Source organism: Carassius auratus, unplaced genomic scaffold (genome assembly GCF_003368295.1).
Source record: "Carassius auratus strain Wakin unplaced genomic scaffold, ASM336829v1 scaf_tig00001658, whole genome shotgun sequence".
NCBI classification, from domain to species: Eukaryota; Metazoa; Chordata; class Actinopteri; order Cypriniformes; family Cyprinidae; genus Carassius; species Carassius auratus.
Window position 1 is genome coordinate 1 of NW_020523378.1, and position 22,030 is coordinate 22,030.

At 36.9% G+C, this 22,030-nt stretch overlaps 2 protein-coding genes and 1 long non-coding RNA gene across 5 annotated transcripts; 1 reads left to right on the forward strand and 2 right to left on the reverse strand.

Moving 5' to 3' along the window:
- Window positions 1–2,486: 2,486 nt before the first annotated feature.
- LOC113069472 (uncharacterized) lies at window positions 2,487–7,335 on the forward strand. Of its 3 annotated transcripts, XM_026242565.1 has the most exons (14): window positions 2,487–2,509; window positions 2,664–3,044; window positions 3,142–3,243; window positions 3,314–3,546; window positions 3,635–3,813; window positions 4,262–4,352; window positions 4,436–4,783; window positions 4,915–5,032; window positions 5,193–5,284; window positions 5,361–5,478; window positions 5,763–5,867; window positions 5,957–6,157; window positions 6,297–6,470; window positions 6,856–7,335. In XM_026242565.1, exons 2-14 carry the CDS (start codon window positions 2,888–2,890, stop codon window positions 7,071–7,073), a joined length of 2,136 nt encoding a protein of 711 aa, XP_026098350.1. In that variant the 5' UTR covers window positions 2,487–2,509; window positions 2,664–2,887; the 3' UTR covers window positions 7,074–7,335. The 3 variants fall into 3 exon arrangements, with proteins under 3 accessions (XP_026098350.1, XP_026098351.1, XP_026098352.1); XM_026242566.1 differs by lacking the exon at window positions 6,856–7,335 and having other exon boundaries at window positions 6,253–6,438; XM_026242567.1 differs by lacking the exons at window positions 2,487–2,509; window positions 2,664–3,044; window positions 3,142–3,243 and having other exon boundaries at window positions 3,405–3,546; window positions 4,267–4,352.
- Window positions 7,336–9,757: 2,422 nt separating this feature from the next.
- LOC113069474 (uncharacterized) lies at window positions 9,758–11,842 on the reverse strand. The gene is made up of 4 exons (XR_003279729.1): window positions 11,660–11,842; window positions 11,479–11,540; window positions 10,648–10,691; window positions 9,758–9,859 (listed from the first exon to the last, which is right to left on the reverse strand). It is a non-coding gene; the product is annotated as an uncharacterized LOC113069474 (long non-coding RNA).
- Window positions 11,843–11,858: 16 nt separating this feature from the next.
- LOC113069473 (flocculation protein FLO11-like) lies at window positions 11,859–14,907 on the reverse strand (the record flags this gene model as incomplete). The annotated part of the gene is made up of 5 exons (XM_026242568.1): window positions 14,644–14,907; window positions 13,565–13,781; window positions 13,094–13,256; window positions 12,864–12,944; window positions 11,859–12,775 (listed from the first exon to the last, which is right to left on the reverse strand). Coding segments are annotated over exons 2-5 (1,347 nt in total), but the record flags the coding sequence as incomplete, so codon positions are not given.
- Window positions 14,908–22,030: the final 7,123 nt, after the last annotated feature.

The following is a 22,030-nucleotide window of genomic DNA, read 5'->3' on the forward strand; positions in this document are numbered from 1 at the left end:
TGTTTAGCTGGAAAGTAAACACTAGCATTTGTGATCAGCTGTATTGAAGTTTAACAAAAGCCCACTAGATTTGCCTTCTATTCAGTTTCAAAAGACTATACAACTTTACTCTGTACTGGTTGTATAGTAAAAAATAAATAAAACATCAAAGCACATTTAGATTTATTCCTGTGAACGTATGTTATAGTTCATCAAATTATTGTTTGACTTTGACCGACTGTTTTCGGTTCGCTGATTTGCATGAAAGCAAATTTTATGAAAGTGGTGTTTCAGTTCAGGATGCAAATGTGCTTTTGGTGTTCTTTCTAGACAGCTCATCCTCTGTGTCCTTCAAGTGTGATGTTTTCAAATTCTCTTCACTATTTTCTGATGTAAACTGCGTGCAATGTCTAGGAAATCGTAATGTTTTAATATTAAAGCTAATATTTGGATATTATTTTACTCAAGTAGCTGTGATAATTTCATTCGAGGGCTGTTAAGCTTAAGATTTAATTGATTAAAAGCCTTTTTCTTACCCGTTAAACAGCAGCCGAAAGAGGAAGCAGTCCTTTCAGATAAAAGCTAAAGTGTGAAGAGCAGGAGAATTGGATGTAGACACACAGGCTCTCAGGACTCGCTACAAAGTTTATAGGAGGGACTGAAAGGGTGGGGAAAACAAACAGGGGGCGGTAGAGCACACAGAGTGCATCCCTATCTCACAACCCGGTATCACGACAAGACGTGAAATAATCACGTTGGTCCACTTTGGAAAACGTGTAGATGTCACAGTTTAACAACCTCAGACGTGAATCTTACCACGTTTGCGTTAACACGTTCCCGTGGAGAAATACCCGGATGTTCACTTATTTTACTCGCCATTGCTGTAAGCTCTGCCATAACGATCTATTTTAGTTTTCATTAATCGAGAAAAATGGCATTCTGTTGTATTGAAGACCACTGAGCAATTTTCTATTTAATTATTTAATATGTATAAACAATATTTTCAAGGTGAAAAGCAATTCATTTGCCTTGTTCCATGCCGAAAAAACGTCTCAATGTCACATTTTATTGAAGTAATGAGTAAAACGTCTATTTTTTCCTTGCTTCCCCAGCTCCTCGTTTAGGTGAAAGCTAAACAATGTGTTATATCGACGCTAAACCATGTTAACCATAACCAGCAAAATATATTTTTTGCTGTGTATGGTAGAATACATTAATAGTGGATCCCTTGCCAAACGTGAGAACTACACGACAGAAAAAAAAATACCCGAACGCATCACGTGACGTCACGTAATTTGCTAAAAGTTTAATTTAAAAGAAACAAAACACTGAAATAACGTCACTGGAGTAATACTCTCAAATGTGAAATTTGCATTGTTTTTTTTCAGCTGTGGAAATTCGGGGAAAATATCCGTTAATGCACGTTAATGATCCGCTTGCAACTAACGTTAGACATTCTCCTTCATAGTAGGTGGCGGTAATAGCGCAAAATCGATGCGAGATTGCGTATCGCCAAATAAAGGCTCAATAAGAGGCAGAACAAGAGGACTTCCTCCTCTTCGGACTTCATTAAGCAGGTAAGAGAGGCGTATTAATATAAGAGGCGTTGACAACCAATATATACTAAAATGTAATTATATAAGGGCTATTGTCATTTGCGATATTAATAGTATTAATAACTTATTTAATATTTTTATGGTGTTCTTTGGTCACTCAGTAAATGTCTTAATTTTCCAATAGACTTTTAACGTCAGCAATTTTAGTTGTCTTTAGTTGCAATTTAAGATGGCTGAGCAGGACATTGGTGCAGCGAGAGGATGCTATTGTTCCATGGCAGACCTGCTTTTTGGCCTCAAATGAAAAGTGAGTATCTTTAGTTATACAGCTCAATTTGCAAATGAATGGGATTCATACAGTGAGTAAAAATGGGAGAAAACCCACTGCTGATGTGTTTACATGTAATGTTGATTTTCTCTGCGTGCAAGGAAAAACAAGATGAGAAAAGTGCACCCCCTAACCGGGAGAGTAAATTTCAGTGGATTGAGAGAGACTGTGAAGGTCGTCCACTGCTGAAAGAAAGAGCAAGAAGCGGAAAAACGCGTATGCGTTCTTCAGCTACAGGTTGGTCGTCATCTGTATCCTACCTGTATATTCTGAATAGGTGTGTGTGGAGCCAGGCTAGGTTGGTCTATGTCTTCTCTGGTTAAATCACCTGTAAATATAGCCTATAACTTCACTGCTTTTGATTGTTACATTCCCCACACATTCCAGGATGCCTATGCCCCCCTTGCAAGTAATGTTTCCAAACAAACTTAGTCTGACCATTGCATCAAGGAGTGATGCAGTAACATTACAGTACAGTAGTTCTTTTTCTTTCTGGTAGAGTGTTATGTCTGATTTACTTACATGCACCAAACTGCAAAAGTATTTAAGGGAGACTTTACCCCAATATCTTTCAGTCCTGAATCCTTGTGACCCAGCTGAGGAGGTATCCATGGTGACAGAACAAACATGTCTCAACACTTACTTGGTAGGATGACTCCATATTGACATTTTTTAATCAAATGAACCGTGTAAAATTATTGTTACTTCACTATATTGTAGCCAAGTAGTTTAATCTTCCAGAACCACAATGGGGTCTTTGTAGAATCCATAAGGAGCTTTTTTTCATGTCCCTCTTTCAGACAGTGAGATGCAGAAACTGCAGGAGATTCTGGCAACAACTGTTGAAGCTTCAGATGGTCCTCCTTCAACATCATCATCATGGAGCTTGTGACAGTCTGCAGCCCAAGATGAGTGGCAGAAAGCAAGGCCCTACCACCTGGACTGCTTGTTGTTCTCCAGGGTGGTCAAGGAAAATAAATGCAGTCAGTGCTCATCTCCTGCCATTATTCGTTGCAGAGACTGCATGCCTGAAGAGTGGCTGTGTATGGAGTGTGATATAATTTGCCACAAAAAACTGGTACTCCATAACAGGGAGTCGTGCATTGATGGATTTTACCGGCCCATTCCGCCAACGGTGTGCTGTGTGAAAGAAAATGGCAGATGTACATTAAAAAATCAAGGTACTGCTCTGATTAGTGTGTGTGTGTTGTAGTATTTACATTTCTCAATCAGACAATCCTTTAAGCTCTTTTCAAAATTTCTGCAATTTCTTTTTAGTTCGGCTGTTGCCTACAGTGAGACCTGACCGACTGTGCACCTGTGACCCAACAAACATCACAGAATCTGCTGGAAGAGTAACTATTTTGGTTTGCATAAATGGTAGGTAGGCTTTATTTTTTGGTTTTGCAGTTAAGGGTCACAAGATATTCATACGTTTGATTCTTTTTAGGTCGTTATGACTTGTACTTGCCCAATTTGGCGTGCAGAGTGTGTCTATCACAATGGACACCTGACAGAAGCGACCTCATAAGAAGTGGGTATTGGCCAGCATCTGTAAATTCTGAAACATTGTTTTCAGTGGATGTATTCAGCACATTTGAGGAGATGAAAACCGTTGCTCCGGGTTTGTCAAGACAAGGCTTTTTGCGGTTGTTAGAGCAGAGGACAGAGCAGTTTGGAAGGGTATGTTCTGTGTGGATGAAGATTTCCTTAATTAGAGACCATTGGCTATTTCATTTTACTTTTCTCTTAACTTTTTGCACATTTACAGAGCGGTAAAATACATGGAGATGCATTTCAAAGGAGCTTTGTGGAATACACTTTCTGCCAGTTTTTATGTGAGAAAATGGCAAATGTGGAGCACTTCACCTGCCCAGCATGTACACCCAACATGCTTGCGGTTTCTGCAGACGGCAACAGAAAACTGTACAGGTTTCAACACTCTAAAGGGTAATGCAAGGCAAGATGCCACACTACATGGCTTTGCTGTACAGTATACACTGCACAACATCACTCTGTGACAGGGGCACTACATCATAGTAGCTCATGTTATCACAACACAGACGCTTCTATTTCTAATGAGATAATTATTCAAAGTTCCATGATCTGCTGTACTTGTTTCTGCTTCCTCCCTGGTTTCCTCTTTTGCTGTCATTGGCCATTACTCTGCACCATTTTATAGAATTGTCATACATCACCACACTACAACAACATGACACATTTGATACCAGATATAAATATTAATTTGCCACACTTTAAAATCCAGTACGAAGAACCATGTGGTGATAATTTTGTATTTTGCAGCTGTGCGCCTTGCTTAAGTTGTTTTACAACTTTTAAAACCTACTGAACAAATGGTTTCTGCCACTGAATATGCCTTTTTTCTGCTTTCATTGAGGTCAGAGGAACCATACTTTGAGGGCATCTTCATTGCCAAAGATGTGGACGTATCCTCTTTCGTTGAAGAAATCAGGAGTAAAGCGAAAAGTGTTAGTAATTCAGAATTTGTAGCCCTGCTGTGTAAATGCAGTATTTTTGCCATCTAATATATCTATAATTTTTTTTCATGCAGACTCCAGGAAAAGGCACTTGTGGTGCTACTCAGTGGTCTGCTGCCAGGGAGACTGCCAGAAGAGCTAGCAAACTTGATGAAGAGGGTCTTGAGGTAGCTGTTTGCAGGCATGGGGTGATATTAAAGGGTCTCAACATGTACAGGGGGGAGATCTTTGCGTATCCCCTATTCCTGCAGAAGGAGCTTCAGGCAGCCACAAACATACATTTCTACTGCACTGACATCTCATGCAAGTACTGGCCCTATCTTCAGAAGATGTCAGTCTCTATGCCTGAACTGAGCCCTCTTCTTCAAATGAGACCATTTCTGTCAGTCATGCACGCCAAGGCCCATTCAACTAAGTGTGAGGTATTGTCTTTATTATACTATTTACTATTTTTATTTAATTTAATTATTGATAATGGGAATGCACAATTTATGTCTTTGCAAAACTGAGATTGGTGCATCCCTAACCAATAACTTTTTCACACATTTGTTTGATTGTCTGGAGTGGTAGGAATCAGGAGGGTGCTGGCGCAACTGCAGGGGAAGAGGTGGAAATGGTGAACAGTTTCCTCTCTCGTTGTGCTCTCACAACGAAGTTCATGACCAAATCTGGTATGTGATTCTCCTTTATTACATTAATACAAATGTTTTGTTCTTTCAGCTATTCTTTCATTAGTCTTTCATTCTTTATACAAAAATACAGAAGAGAAACCTTTATTTTAATTAAATTTGAATAGGCCGTCCAGTAACATTTGAATATGTTTTCTAAAAGCTCGCAATGACATGCTGACTGTACATGCAATTGGGTGGAATAGACGCAAGCATGATGGCCTTCATCTTGCATTGTCCAACAGATATGTCAAGGTATTGACCATATTACACAGAATTAATCTGGTCCAAGATGGCAAAGGCAATTGTTTGTTTGCATTTTTATTGGAAGACCGTCCGAAAGGCTGAGGCTGAGTCCCAGAGGCTGGAGAACTTGAGCCGTGAACTTGGGTGTCCTGAGAACATGGTCCAGCAGTGGGTACATGACGTCAGACAGTGGGCCACTGATGGTACAGTATTGACGTTATAAATAATAGGCTGTTTACAGTTACAGCATAGTGTGCTCGACAGTGTTGAGGACGTGTTACTGTAATTACATTACTTTATTTTGTAACACATTACGTTCCTAAATGAATATCATATTTAAGGTGTTTTAGCCACTGTTGCAAACTGCACATACAGCATAGTGCTAATGGATATAGTGCCATTGATGCACTGTCAGGTAGATTTTATCAGAAATGTAAATTGACCTTTCCAAAGTGGTTATTTATTCATGCTTTTGTCTCCTCCCAAGATTCTATAGATGTCAGACAGGATGACCAACATATCCTTCAGCGGTCGATAGAGCACATATGTATGGGTGTCTATCAAAAAAAAGCAAGCCTTTATAATCAGACAGGTATGTTGTTGAATTATCTAATTTATTTACAAGACTTGTGAATCTCTTGTCTAGATTTTATGTTTCTGTCATGTGTTTGGAAATTATAGACAGCAACAAGATTCGACAAATGCGGCGACGGAAACTGGTGGAAGAGAAAAGGAAACTCTTTGAAGCAATCAAACGATACAATGAGCAGGTGCCAGAGAAGGAGGGCATAACTGAGCAGATGGTGGAGAGCCGACTCTCTATGGTGGGCCATGGCAGTGGGGAGGACAGTCTAATATGGCCATGGGAGGTTCACAGCACTGGTATGGAACAACTTCTGTGAGGGAGAGGGATTACATTGAGCAAACAGATGTTGACGCAGCTTAATGGGCATGTATGCTATACAACTATATTGCAGCTTACAGGTCAATCCTGTTGACTGGCTCATTTGTATGACTTTAGAATCCACAAACATCCTCACTAAGAAGAAGATTTTCGATGCATACATGTCAAAGATGCGGCTGCAAGAAGAGAAGATCCTAATTCTTAGCGAGATGAGACAGCACTGCACCTACCTCAGAGGGCTGGCTGATGGCATTAGGAAGCTGATTGCAGAAATGTCTGGAGGAAACCGTGGTAAGAACATGGGGTTAACACTGAAGTGCCGTTTTTATTATTTATTTATTACTTATTCTTATTATTTATCTATTTATTTATCTACTTGAACTTTGGTTGCTGCTTAGTCTATGTATTGTGGCCTGTGTATTTTTTGTTTTGGTGCCCAAATGCAATATGATGTCATTGACAGTGTTTCTGAATGCTTGATTAAGTGTTGTCTTGTTGATATGACTGGTAGGCTAAAATTGAATTGCCCTACGGGGATAAATAAAGTTAACTGAATTGAATGTTACAATGCTGTTCAGATATGGAAATGTATGTTGGCTATCTTAACTGGGTCAAGTTAAGGGTCTAAACAGGTAAGAATTAATGTGTGCCTTTTTCATTTTATATTTCCTCCTAGGCAGTTTAACTGACGAGGGGCATTGTGGGCTACAGTGTCTTCTACAGGAAAGGCTTGCTGATGTGGAGGAGAAGATTAAAGTCGTTTCCTCAAGATACAGCTTGGCTTTAGGACCTCTATTCCCTGAAGACTGGTCTGAGGAGATACCGGAGATACCGGATGAGAATAAAGGACTTGAATACGAGAGCTCAGAGTACAGTGATTTGGAAGATGTCTAACTAATTTGTGAATTGACATGTGTTTTTGCATTTGCTTGCCGGTTTTTTTTTTTTTTTTTGGAGGGTGTGGTTTTGGACATACCCTTTTTCAATAGATAGTCTCCCTTATTTAATTTACATAAATACCATTGCCTTTATTGTGATGAATAAACTAGCAAAATTATTTCTGTGTCAGATGAAGAGTCCCCACCCACCAGCCCTGTAACTGATCAAATTAATGTACTTGGTACTAACTCTATAAATAAAAGCTGACGTATAGTGATCTTTCTGCTGTTATTCTTTATCTGCTTTGTATGCTAGGCTTTATTGTTCCTGCTGCACCACATTCTCACACAGTCTCTCATAGTCTGACAGTTAGTTGTTGAATGACTACCTCCAAGACTACTTTATGGATATTATAGCAACTACAAACCCTATTCCATAAAAAGTAAGTTGTGAGTAAAAAAGGAATGGAATAATTTACAAATCTCATAAACTTATATTTTATTCATAATAGAATATAGATAACATATCAAATGTTGAAAATGAGACATTTTAAAATGTCATGCCAAATATTGGCTCATTTTGGATTTCATTGGATTTCCAAAAAAGTTGGTACCGGTAGCAATAAGAGGCCAGAAAAGTTAGCTGGAGGACCAATTTATTAAGTCAATTGGCAACATGATTGGGTATAAAAAGAGCCTCTCAGAGTGGCAGTGTCTCTCAGAAAACATTGTCGGTGAACACAATCCACCGTGCCATTCACTGGTGATGGCTAAAACTCTATAGGTCAAAAAAGAAGCCATATTTAAGCACAGGTGTTTTCTCTGGGCCAAGGCTAATTTAAAATGGACTGTGGCAAAGTGGAAAACTTCTGTGGTTAGATGAATCAAAATATAAAGTTATTTTTGTAAGACTGGGATGCCATGTCATCCGGACTAAAGAGGACAAGGACAACCCAAGTTGTTTTCAGTGCTCAGTTCAGAAGCCTGCATCTCTGATGGTATGGGGTTTCATGAGTGTGTGTGGCATGGGCAGCTTACACATCTGGAAAGACACCATCAATGCTGAAAGGTATATCCAAGTTCTAGAACAACATCTCTTTTAGGGAAGACCTTGCATTTTCCAACATGACAATGTCAGACCACATACTGCATCAATTACAACATCATGGCTGTGTAGAAGAAGGATCCGATACTGAAATGACCAGCCTGCAGTCCAGATCTTACACCCATAGAAAACATTTGGTGCTTCATAAAGAGGAAGATGCGACAAAGAAGACCTAAGACAGTTGAGCAACTAGAAGCCTGTATTAGACAAGAATGGCAAAACATTCCTATTCCTAAACCTGAGCAACTTGTCTCCTCAGTCCCCAGACATTTGCAGACTGTTAGAAAAAGAAGAGACGATGCAACACAGTGGGAAACATGGACTTGTCCCAACTTATTTGGAATGTGTAGCCCTCATTAAATCCAAAATTATATGTTCTCTCTATTCTATTTTGAATGAAATATAAGTTTGAGATCTGTAAATTATTCCATCCCTTTTTTACTCCCAATTTCTACAGTGCCCCAACTTTGTTGGAATCGGGTTTGTACATCAGTGCAAATGCTGTTTTTGTTTAAGCTCATCCAACTGCAGACGTGTTCGGTGAAAGGATTCTGTATTATTTTGTGCCTCTTATTAATGCAACATAAGTCATATGTGCTTCAAAAATTAAATAAAATCTGTGTGCAATTAATTATCTGCCACAGACCCACCCAGTTTTGCATTGACTTTGCATTGTTCCTTCACATTTACTATTCAGACTGTTAGATTTTGGTTAAATTGACATTAGGAAATGTTGGCATGGGACATTTATTGATACAGGGGTTGGTGACAAATTTGATTTGTGAAATGTGAGACCCCTAGCTGGTTCTGAGTTCACAGAAGGCAGAGCCACAAATCTGAAAAAATAGATTTGGGGTGTAAAACGGTCTATGAATGAATGAGGTGTGATTTCGACTTGCTCCCTTGTTTTGTATCATATGTAACGGTTTAATGCAACATTTCATTGTTCAGTTAGAAATGGTAAACCTATAAGTTTAATACCCATAAAATGCATATGGTTCAAACAGGCCTTTATATTGGTCACACCAGATGATATGGACTACCTTTGCCATCTTTAAAATATGCCATTTAAGATAACAAGGAACTTTTAAATTAAACAAATAAGTGTGTCTTTATTCTCTATATCACATATGTTTCCATTGCTGATATGAGGCCTGTTTGACCCATGCCGTTCATAGGCTCGATATTAAGCTTAGACCTAGGGTTGACATTTCTAACAAGAAGACCTCATAGAATGATGAAATTTGTTATATAATGTCCCACTATGATGTAAAGGGAGAGATGTGAAGTTACACCTTGCACAATCTCAGACTCTGTAGCACCCGTAGGAATGTAATTTTCCCACGCTTTGGTTCCGCCTCCTGGCAACGCACAAGCAGTTAGAGGTTTCAAATTTGACAAATAATTGTGTATTTATGTCCTGTATAACGTATGTTTCATAGGCTGATATGTGAAGAAATTACTGACATGACCCTTAAGACCAACAAGAGATTTGACCCTTTTATTGAGGTCACACAATGTTTATTTTCCTTAGCTTAACACGTTGACAGAATGTGTTGTATGTGAAAGTGCATAAAAGAGTCAGTCCAACGAAGGCATTATAACAACGGTTTATTAAACACTCACACAGACACACACACACACACTACATAAGGAAGGAATCCTCCTCCACCCAGGTGCTTCTCCATTTTTTTCCACTGAAATGAAAACAGAGAACATATGCATGTTATGTGTAACAAGTATTTGTTTTAAGAGTTCAAGAACTTACAAAACTACTTAAAAAAAAGAAGGGTGTTGTCATTTGACACATTTGATTCATTATCACTTACATGGTGACAAAAATGGCTGAATGTTATGTAAAAAACATGGATAAGTATTACATACTTTGTCAAGCTTTTTTACTAAGTAGAGTGCAATTTTATAAACACTACAGAAAGAGATAAACTGAAATAAAATCTTATAATCATCCCGAAATATTTATCCAATATAACTTTGTGTAGCCCACATTTTTTTATATATGTTGGCTAATGAATTAATAACTTGGGGCCTTTGAGAAAAAATAATAAACTGGTAATAATGTTTACCAGTGTTGGGGAGTCGTGAACTACAAACAGTTAAATTATTAATTTGACTGAATTTGCTGTAGCTTCCTAGTAGTTCAAATGCATTCTTATTTGTATATTAATTCAAATACTTAAATTACATTTTTGCCATTTTTGTGTATTTAACTACTGAAACTACCAACAAATTAGGGCCATAAAAAGAAAGGAATGATTATGCGAAAATGCTGTATGGCACAACACTAGCGAATGTGAAACTTTGCCCCGTGACTTGGATCCGCTCTAAAATGTCATGGGTACTTACTTGACCCATGATACATCTTTCATGAAACTCATGCTGGTAGTTTTTGTGTAATCCTGCTTAAAGACAAACAAACAGCACTGAAAACAAAAAGGAGGTAAAGAGTAAAGATTTCCATGCATACCATAAACTGCAAGGGTGCCATTTCAGAAGGTATTCCTTCCTTCCCTAATGAAAACAGAATATTAAGTTAGTTTGATTGTTGTCAATACTCCCAGCTACACAACTAAGGAATTCAGACCCCTTTCACTATTTTCACATTTTTTGTTCTGCTGCAGCCTTGTGTTAAAATAGTTTAATATAATTTCCCCCCTCAATCTACACACAAAACCCCCTAATGATGAAGCAAAAGTGTTAAAAAACCTAATAACTGTAAGAAACGTAATCTGTAGGTCTACATTTAAAGTACATTAGTTAAGTAGGCTTATACGTGAAATAACTAACAATACACTTTCATAAATAAAAGCCTCTTTATTTTGGACTGTATTTTGAGTTGTCTACATATAGTATATACAATAACCTGTTCTTCATTGCACGTCTTGTAAATTTCTGTTCACCCAAATATTTATGTAAGTATCTCTGTACATTTCTGTTCACCTAAAGAAGCATTAGTCTAATACTTCTGTACACAATTAGTTTATATATATACATATATATTCAGATTTCTTCTTGTGTTTGTATTATGATAATAATGGCACTCTGCATGGAGCGACCTGTTTTACATTTCACTGCTGATTATATATTCTCTATATAACTGTGTATGTGACAAATAAAATCTTGAACCACAAATGTAAAACATATGTGAAATAATAGTGGAAAATAATATGTCATATCATTATGTGCAATGTAGATAAGTCTTGTGTGTTAATAAGTTCAGTTCTAACCTTGCATTAACATCCATTCTTTAATGTTCTACTGCCTAGTTTTTATCCATATCAGGTAATGGCTGACCAACCTCTTTAACTCGTTCCTTCAAAATATCTCCCTTGAATACTTCCTGGCTGCTGTGAGAGCAATCTGAAATACACAATTTGTTTTTGGTGAAATGTCCATTAATTTTCCAATGTAAAACAACCACTAGATTGTTTGTCTCAAAAATAAATTAGATACATGTTTGTAAAAACATATACACCCACCATTATTTTTCTTCCTCTTGTTTCCTCCAGGAGCAGGGATGGCAAGATTATGAGCTGGGGGGGTAGGAATGGGAAGAGTAGAAGCTGGAGTGGTAGGAATGGGAAGAGTATGAGCTAGAGGGGTAGGAATGGGAAGAGTAGAAGCTGAAGTGGTAGGAATGGGAAGAGTAGAAGCTGGAGGGGTAGGAATGGGAAGAGTAGGAGCTGGAGGGGTAGGAATGGGAAGAGTAGAAGCTGGAGTGGTAGGAATGGAAAGAGTAGGAGCTGGAGTGGTAGGAATGGGAAGAGTAGAAGCTGAAGTGGTAGGAATGGGAAGAGTAGAAGCTGGAGGGGTAGGAATGGAAAGAGTAGGAGCTGGAGTGGTAGGAATGGAAAGAGTAGAGACTGGAGGGGTAGGAATGGAAAGAGTAGGGGCTGGAGTGGTAGGAATGGGAAGAGTAGAAGCTGGAGTGGTAGGAATGGAAAGAGTAGGAGCTGGAGTGGTAGGAATGGGAAGAGTAGAAGCTGAAGTGGTAGGAATGGGAAGAGTAGAAGCTGGAGGGGTAGGAATGGAAAGAGTAGGAGCTGGAGTGGTAGGAATGGAAAGAGTAGAGACTGGAGGGGTAGGAATGGAAAGAGTAGGGGCTGGAGTGGTAGGAATGGGAAGAGTAGAAGCTGGAGTGGTAGGAATGGAAAGAGTAGGAGCTGGAGTGGTAGGAATGGAAAGAGTAGAGACTGGAGGGGTAGGAATGGGAAGAGTAGAAGCTGGAGTGGTAGGAAAGGAAAGAGTAGGAGCTGGAGTGGTAGGAATGGAAAGAGTAGAGACTGGAAGGGTAGGAATGGAAAGAGAAGGGGCTGGAGTGGTAGAAATGGGAAGAGTAGGAGCTGGAGTGGTAGAAATGGGAAGAGTAGGAGCTGGAGTGGTAGAAATGGGAAGAGTAGGAGCTGGAGTGGTAGGAATGGGGAGAGTAGGAGCTGGAGTGGTAGAAATGGGAAGAGTAGGAGCTGGAGTGGTAGGAATGGGGAGAGTAGGAGCTGGAGTGGTAGGAAAGGAAAGAGTAGGGGCTGGAAGGGTAGGAATGGAAAGGGTAGGCGCTGGAGGGGTAGGAATGGGAAGAGCAGGGGCTCCATAATAACCTAAAAGCAACCAGTAATACAAAATTTGGAATTATAAACAGCATCTAGGGTGGAATATCAGTACATTATGTAACTATGCAACACTTACTTGATGTGGCCAGTGAGTTGTCTACAGGAGGCTGTGGGATCTCTGCTGCTGAGGCTGCTACTTTCTCTGACTGACTCCAACCTAGTATTAACAGAAGTCAAACAAAAAAATAAATTAAATAACACCATATAATTAAAGGGTTTAATTGATTTCAATATGGCATGACTGCTATAAAAAAAACGTACTATTTATCTAATGATGTCTTGTTTTACATTAACATACAACAATACCTTGCACAACAAATTCAAACAACGCCTCCATCCTCTTTAGGCAGGCAGATGCTGATTCAGTGACTTTACATCTGGGCAGAAGAACCTCACAGGTCCATGATTTAGTTCCAGGGCGGGATATAAATAACACACCCCTGGAGCCAAGGGCCTGAAACCTTTCCAGCTTCCAACAAGAGTAAAGCAAAATCTACATTATTTCTGAACATTTATGGTAAATTTCAGAGTCAGTTAAAGGAAGTTCTTAGTATACTAACATAATGACATATGCTGCATGTATACATATTCATAAGAACTATTTCGCTGCAACAACAGTCTTTAGAATTTTGGGATCAGCAATTAGAAGCTTTACACAGAGATTTTTTATTAAGAAGATGTGTCAATAAGTGTAAACCTAAAACTAAAAGATAGAGGTGTTTGATTACTTATGTATGCAAGCCAAAAAAATAAAAATAATAATAGTCTGTAACATACCAACAAAGAAGCGTCATCCATCAGGTGGGATGAAGTGTTATTCTTTTTCTGGGCCTGGGCCCATGTCTCTGATTTCAAATCAAATCTTTCTATTTTTTTTTCAAACGCAGATTGTGGGGCTGCACTGCTTTGCAGTACTTGCACGTCTTGCAAGCCACATTGAGTGGCATAGAACAAGAAGCACATTTCTTAGTAGTTGAACCAGGTCCTGGCATATCTGTATGGAAAGAGACATAAATTCATAATAATAATAATACAGTGAAATGATATAAAAATTGGCAAATTTTTCTGGTCTTTGGCTGGTTAGACACGAACATCAGGGCACGGTGTCTCAGGCAATTTTCATTTTATTGTTTGGGGGTGGGGGGGGTCAAATTAAATATGGCACTATACCTAACAGCATAGTTAATAACAACTTGAACTTATATAGCGCCTTTCATTGTACCTAAGTTTGCTTAACAAATGGTGGGGGGTGGGGGGTTAGTCTATAACTCAAATAATCATTTTGATGATGAGTTTATAGACTACTTTCTACTTAAAAGGGATTGTTAAAGTTAGCCCAATTAGCAATACAAGAGACACTATACATAGCCAATCATAGAACATTTTTGATGTGCCCAATTGATCAGTTTTAAACAAGCGCTCTGATCAAATAAATTGAAATGTTTAAAATGATTAACTGATAATATATTTAAGTTGAACTGATTGATGAAATTATGGTAACACTTTAGTTTAGGGAATAAGCATTAGCAATTAACAAAAACTAATGTGTCTGTAATAAGGCCTGCATTAAGCAACATTATTCATTTATTAGGCCTGTATTCACCAATTTCCATATTCTCATTGAATAGTCCATTTATTCTTTGTAAATCCTTAATAACCCAAATAATTAAGGTTACATTTAGGTCAACATAGAAATTTTATAGCTTTGGCTATAATATGTTATATATAACTATATATAGAGTGACCAAAGAACACCATACAAATATTAAATAAGTTATTTAATACATTAATATTGCAAATGGCAATAGCTCTTATATAATTACATTGTTGTGCATATTGTTGTCAACGCGTCTTACCTGCTTGATGAAGTCCGAAAAGGAGGAAGTCGTGGTTGCAAGCGGGAATATAACGTCATCATTAACGGGCATTGACGGGTATTTTCCCAGAATTTCCACAGCTGGATGCAAGCATACAAGGTTCACATTTGAGAGTATTAATCATGTGAATTTTTTAATTTTATTTTTTAATTTTATTTTTTAATTTCTTTTTTAAACTAAATTTTAGCAAATTATGGTGACGTCACGTGACGTATTACATTCGGGTATTTTTTTTAATCTTTCTATCGTGTTGTTCTCACGTTTGGGAAGGGTATGCGCTATTAATGTATTACCATACACAGCAAAAAAAAAAAAAATATATATATATATAATAATAATAATCTTCAGGTGCTGGAGTTAATTGTTTCCCGTAGTTGCTAAGCAACGAAAGGTTAAGTATTTAAAAGGTTATGGTTAACATGGTTTAACGTTGATATAACATGTTGTTTAGCTTTCAGGAGCTGGAGGAAGGAGCTGGAGGAAGCAATAAAGATAGACGTTTTACTCATTACTTCAATAAAAATGTGACATTTAGACGTTTTTTTCGGCATGGAACAAGGCAAATGAATGCTTTTCACATTGAAAATATTGTTTTTTACATTTTAAATAATTAAATAGAAAATTTCTCAGTGATCGTCAATACAACAGAATGCCATTTTTCTCGATTTAATGAAAACTAAAATAGATCGTTATGGCAGAGCTTACAGCAATGGCGAGTAAAATAAGTGAACATCCGGGTATTTCTCCACGGGAACGTGTTAACGCAAACGTGTAAGATTCACGTCTGAGGTTGTTAAACTGTGACATCTACACGTTTTCCAAAGTGGACCAACGTGATTATTTCACGTCTTGTCGTGATACCGGGTTGTATCTCAAGATCACAGGACGGCCTGTTTGGATCTGCTCCTCCATCCAGAGTTTGTTGTGATGACACACGACTGATGAAGGAAGCCAATCCTGGATCATTATCCTTCCAAACTCTAGTTAATAGTAAATAGGGAGGAGTGATCAGGTTTGTTAGATTTTGCAATGAAGCAAAAATGCATGTGTAAAATAACAACAGAATGAATCCAAATATGACTGTCAGTATTACAAAAGTAAGTTTGTCTATAAAAACATTAAAAAAAATATATGTTTTCCTCCCAAAAAGGCCAACATAAAGTGAAAAATGTGTTAATTTGCTTGTTTATTTGCTGACGTCATTATTAGATTATTATTATTATATTTTATTAACAAAGCTCTAAGAAGTTGTTTTAATTTATTTATTAATTTTATAATCTGTTTATTAGCTTACTTTTGTATTTATTAACTATTCACTATTAAAGTAAAATAAATAAAAAACAGACATCACCAAAATATGAATAATCAATCACTAAATTATTTAGTGGATTAGTTACTTTGCCTTATGTATAAACTATGTGGTATATCAATATGACAGGCCGTCATGGAATAAAAATCTTAATTTATATTTTGTGTCGATTTATTAAAATGTAATGGTATTTAGTGGTCATTTCAGATGTACAATATAAATATATTTATTCAAAATACTAACAGCTTTACAGGAGAAAAATATGTATTTTTCACCGGTAGAAATATTTTCATTAACAATGTGAATGTTATTAATGTCACAAGAGCATAATTGTGTATATGTATGTGTTCTTAAAACATGAATGTAAAAAAAAAGTTTCTCATCTATAAATAATGTTTTGTTTTTGTTTTTGTCACATTTACTGTGGGTTTGTAGGATTGCATAAGTGATTTCATGCAAATCATCTGGGACTCGTGCCGATTTCAACAGTAAAAAAAAATATAATGTAGGGTTTAAATTGAGGTATTTTGGCAAATAACTACAAAGAAAGAGCAAGTAACACATTGATTTTTCACGGAATTTTGAGTTAGAATGTGTGAAATAGTCTTTTCTTGTAAAACAAACCTTTAAAATAATATTTTTTATTAGAATTGTTGTATGAGATATGAAACAAAGACTGCTGATTCTGAGAAAAACAACAGGACCGTGCAGAGACTCCGTTGTGTTAAAGAGCTTTATACAGGCTTTGGAAAACCTAAATCAAGCACGGAGTAAACATTTGAAAAGCCCACCGCTCTTATCTAACAGCCAAGGATGCATGGAGGAATGCGAGCTGGTTGTGTTTTCTCTGGACTGGACTGGCTTTGGCGTGCTTCCACGTCTCCTGCTGTCCTGCAGCTATGTGCGACGCAAGTGTGCGATTCCACAGCATAAGCCCCGGGAGCACTGAATGAAAGAACAGTAATGAACGAGAAGGTGACAGTGCAATGATGTGTCATCACAGATGGATGAAATAAGCTCTGGATGAGGCTGGGTTTTATCCCGTCCTCTGTGACGCACTATAAAACCCGAAACACATTTACTAGAGTATTTATCAACCACTCTCTGTGGATTCACTTGCCTCTTGGTATAAATTTAAGGAAATGCTTGGCAGTTACACTGTTTAGGAAGGGAACAGGGCTTGGGATGTGCAAGCGATCGTGTGGTAGTGTTTTTGCTCTCCATTTTCAAAGCTTCCTCTGCTCTCTCACAGCTGCAGAGAGAAAATTGTGTCAGTCGACAGTGAAGATGCAGAGGACTGGTCAGACCGTGCTGTCAACACCTCTTGCTTATGGCAGATGGATGGCTCTGAACAGAAATGTCAGGTCAGGGAAGGTGCAGCTTTTCCACAGGATAAGGAACAGAGCCTGCATGTCTGACACGTAGCAATGGCATTCTGTAAAGGTGGCGGCTGCTGAGTGGCAGAAGAGCCCAAATGATTAAGTTGTTTATGTGGGTTATTTCAGCAGGGATTCACAGCTGTGGTCAGGAAACATTTTATAAAATGCTGAAATGCCGATTTAATACACCTTTGCTGGCATGCATACAAAATCAGCACAATGCATTATATATATATATATATATATATATATATATATATATATATATATATATATATATATATATATATATATATATAATTACTTTAAAATGTCCTTGTATTGGTTGTAACAAAAATAGATTAAATGTGATTAGTAACCTTTTTAATATATACTGTATACTATGCACTACTGTAATTAATCATGGTTGGTCACAATGTTTTTTTTTTTATTTATACTTTTATTCGGCAATGACCTGTTAAACTTTTCATTCATTAAAGAGTCCTGAAAAAGAGTCATGTTAAGCAGCACAAAAATATTAAACAGCACAACTATTTCAACATTGATAATAATAATCAATGTTTTTGTTGTTGTTGTTGTTGTTTTGTTTGTTTTTTGAAGGATTATATCATGTGACACTAAAGACTGAGGTTTGTTGATGACTGAAAATTCAGCTTTGCATCACAGGATAAAATAACATTTTAAAATGTATTAAAATAGAAAACAGTTATATTCAATTGTAATAATATTTAAACATACTGCATTTTGATCAAATAAATGCAGCTTTGAATAGCACAAGATATTCATTTTAAAAACCTACATTTTTGAATGGTAGTGTATAATATATTACTTTATATAATAATACCATTTAATGTTTTCTTAATTTCATTACATTGTTTTTATTTTCTGTTTTATGGCTCCCTGTTTTGTTTATTTTCTTGGAAATTGGGCCAATTCCACAAACCTGTTTATTTTCGCTACAAGTTTGAATTTTTCTACACAGTGCTATAACTATGTTTATAGATTTAAAGGATGAGGGCATGTCATGCAACCCATCCTATTTTAGCTAGCTTCCACCAGGTTAAAGTAGATGTTTAGCCAAAACAGAGGCACAGCCTTTGTCATCATCAGCATCATAAGATTTTTCACATTTTGATGAGCCTATTTAATTTACATTCCTATACATAATATATGGTTTATTTGTATCATCTGGCATTGTTTTTCCCTGCTGTTTCATCTTGTTGTGGATCTAGAAATGAATTCTTCTATCCAGGCTGAAATTGGAAATAGATGAAGCTGTGATATGCGATGAACATGCAGAATATCTACCTATTGGTGAGTTATTAGCAAGGGTTTCAGGAACACTCGCACACACGCAGACAGATTAACACACCTATCAGCTGAAGACAGACGCTTCCCTCAGCTCTGTAAATTAAAAAGCTCTCCGGAGGGATTTGGAGCAGTGGGCTGTGGAGAATGCCTTGAACTATTTTTATACACACACAGTCGCATCTGCCCTAATATGGGAAACGAGACACATCAGCTGGACACAGTATTTCTGAAGAAATAAGCTTGAGCATTTCGTCATTGTTATATTGCTCATTGCTTACTTTTAATCAGTGTTTCAGAGAGAAGGATCTGTCAGTCGTGGTCATGCTAGGGATTTTCTTGTTGGAAATTGTCAATGAGGTTCTCCCAGAATAAATTTCCTTTGTTCCCACAAATCCTCAGCAGCACTCGAAATAAAACTTGCACAGCGATCTTTGCGTGGTTGTGGTGGGCTGATCCTAGGAGAATCCCCCTAACCAAACTTTCACTGCAGTCCCACAGCTCTGCACACACTGCTATTACGTGTTGAAACAGGTGTGAGGGATTTTCAAACATTCACAGAAGGATGACAAAACTTGCGTTAAACATGTTTAGAAAATGAGCTCACGGGGCCCTGATTAGCAGATTCCAAAAAAGGCTGTGCTGGTGGTACATTGTTGTTTGTTACATCAAAAGTGCATTTTGTTTTTCTATTCGTGATTCTAGGATGGACTCAGATGACACATCGGCCAGTCAAAAAGCAGGGGTGGAAGACCCTGTTCAGTATGTCCCAGTCCTGTGCCGCCCATAAAACATGTTTTCCCAGACCTCATGAATTTAGGCAGCATTGTGGAATGAGTGCTATGCTGTATGGATTGTCTTTGGCTCAGAGTAAATCCAAATTATTAATCCATTGATACTCAGTCTGGACAGTGCTGTCGTCGTCCTGTCTTGAATTGGGGAGAAGTGGCAGCAGACAAATTACTCCATCTAATTAATTCTAGAATGTAATTTTTTTTTATCATTTTAGTATATATATATATATATATATATATATATATATATATATATATATATATATATATATATGTATATATATATATATATATATATATATATATATATATGTATATATGTGTGTGTGTGTGTGTGTGTGTGTATATATATATATATATATATATATGTATGCGTGTGTGTGTGTGTGTTTTAAACACAACATAATAATTCATAAGAAGAAGAAATCTTCCCCTGTATTGCATTTCATTGCCTCGTACCCACATGTGCAATGACAATAAAGTTGAATCTATTCTAATCTAAAAAAAAATGTTTCTTGAGCACCAAATTGGCATATTAGCATAGTTTCTGATGGATCATATGACACTGACGACTGGAGCCATCAATTACGTTTTACAATATATTTAAATATAAATCCTTTGTTTTGAATTTTAATAAGATTTTACAACATTTATAACTGCATTTTTATCAAAAACAGTCCTGGTTAGCATGAGAGGCTTGTTTCAAAACATTCAATTTTTTATATAAAATATGTTGAAGTAAACATGAAAGAGCATTCGCACCCTATTTTACTCTCATAATGCAACATGTTTATAAATAAAAGTAGGGTGTAGGATCTTGGTTTTATCCATCGGAAACTGATTGGATTAGGAAAAGTAATTATGTTATATAACAAAATATAATTTGTAGATTTTAGAGGACTACTCCACTTCTGACTTACATGGCTAATGGTTAATGTTATTTTCTCTATAAGTAACATCAGCTAAAAAAGAAAAAACACTGTATTGAAGTAAAGATGGTCAATTCTTGTTGACTTATTAATGAGGTCACACTCAGCTAGCTATTTGCATAAATCTTACCTGTAATTGATCAAATAACCTCTGCTTATAATATTATTGGGGTCCCAAATACCAAGTGAATAATACATCATAACTCTAACTCTAATATTCATGCTGTGCTCTTTTGAACTGACCTATGATATTTTAAGCCTGGCCAGGAGACAACTTGGACAAAGACAGTGGAAAAACATTTCTGCTATTTATAAGGTCTGATTAAAGGGTCAGAACTTCTCATGTGATAAATGCATAAACAAGCACATCTAGTTCATTGTCACATCACAGGGTCAATCGTAGGGGGTTTGTGGATTTAAGAGCAGCCCCTTCACAACAGGACCTGTAGCTTAATTAGACACATCACTGAAAGTCCTCTTGTCTGAAAAGTGAGCAGATATCACGGTCCTCCTGCCGCATGGATGTTTGCATGCCGCATGCATGCATTAACTCACAAAAGGCAAATGATCAACACCACTATCTCTAGTTAAATCAGAATGAAGGGAGTCCTGGTCCTCTGTAAATGTCAGCTTGTGTTTATAGGTTTTACAAGCAAACGTGTAAACATGCAGTGTTTTGGAATGGTTAATGTTCTGTAACAGGAAGCATGCATGAGTATTCTTAAAGGGATAGTTCACCCAAATGAAAATTCTGTCATTATTTACTCACCCTCATGTGGTACAAAAGAAGTAAAGTGTAAAACATGGTTGAAATAGATATTTCTAATTTATCGGCATTCTGAAAGAGTATGTAGTTTATCTGTATTTTTTTTTTTTTTTTAAGTATGTATTTGGTGGGACACCGAAAAGAGCATATTAACTAGCATGCACGTGTTGTGTTCAATTCAGCAAGTTTTCACAAGTAATGTACTAACAAGGACTTATGGAAAGGTACTCTTTAGCAGACCACTATTAGTTTGAGAAATGATAGTTTTGTCATGCATAAAATGTTTATATAAGGTTAACAAAATTTATCTCTGAGCAAAGGTTTTGTGAAGCATCGCCACCTAGAGGGGAAGCCAGGTAAAACTTACAAAACATGAATTAATATCATGATGTTGGAAAATTTTGATTTTTGTTTGGTTTTACAAACCTTGAAACAAGTTGAAATTTTTGGGTGGCATAATGTGACATGATATTAATAGGTAAAGGAAACCAGTCGACCTTGGGTTTATTTTTGACAGAAATGAAAGGATAGAAGTACAGTGTGTTGTTTAATTAAAAAACATACTGATTGTTCATCTGATGAAATGTCATTCTTTAACAAGCTTTCAGTCAAGCTTTCAGTTTTGAAAGGTGGCGAAAATCACATGATCTGGGTCATTCATACAGTGCGTGCCATTTTAAAGACTGCATATTTCCCTCACATCCTGATTGAGCTTCTTGTTGTTTACTCTTGCTATTCTCAATCTAATATGGTCTGGATGGTTATGCACATTATCTTAAATATGCTGAATCTGACACTAAATGCCTTTACATACTATAGTCAGTATACACTTTGTTATTGATAAAATTCACACTTTTCCTTCATTGGAAATGATAGCAATT

Coding starts and splice junctions, on each gene's coding strand:
- LOC113069472 (XM_026242565.1), top strand. CDS start 2,888: ATGCCTGAAGAGTGGCTGTGTATGGAGTGTGATATAATTTGCCACAAA. Junction 3,814..4,261: donor AGGTTTCAACACTCTAAAGG/GTAATGCAAGGC, acceptor GCTTTCATTGAG/GTCAGAGGAACCATACTTTG. Junction 5,479..5,762: donor CAGACAGTGGGCCACTGATG/GTACAGTATTGA, acceptor TCTCCTCCCAAG/ATTCTATAGATGTCAGACAG.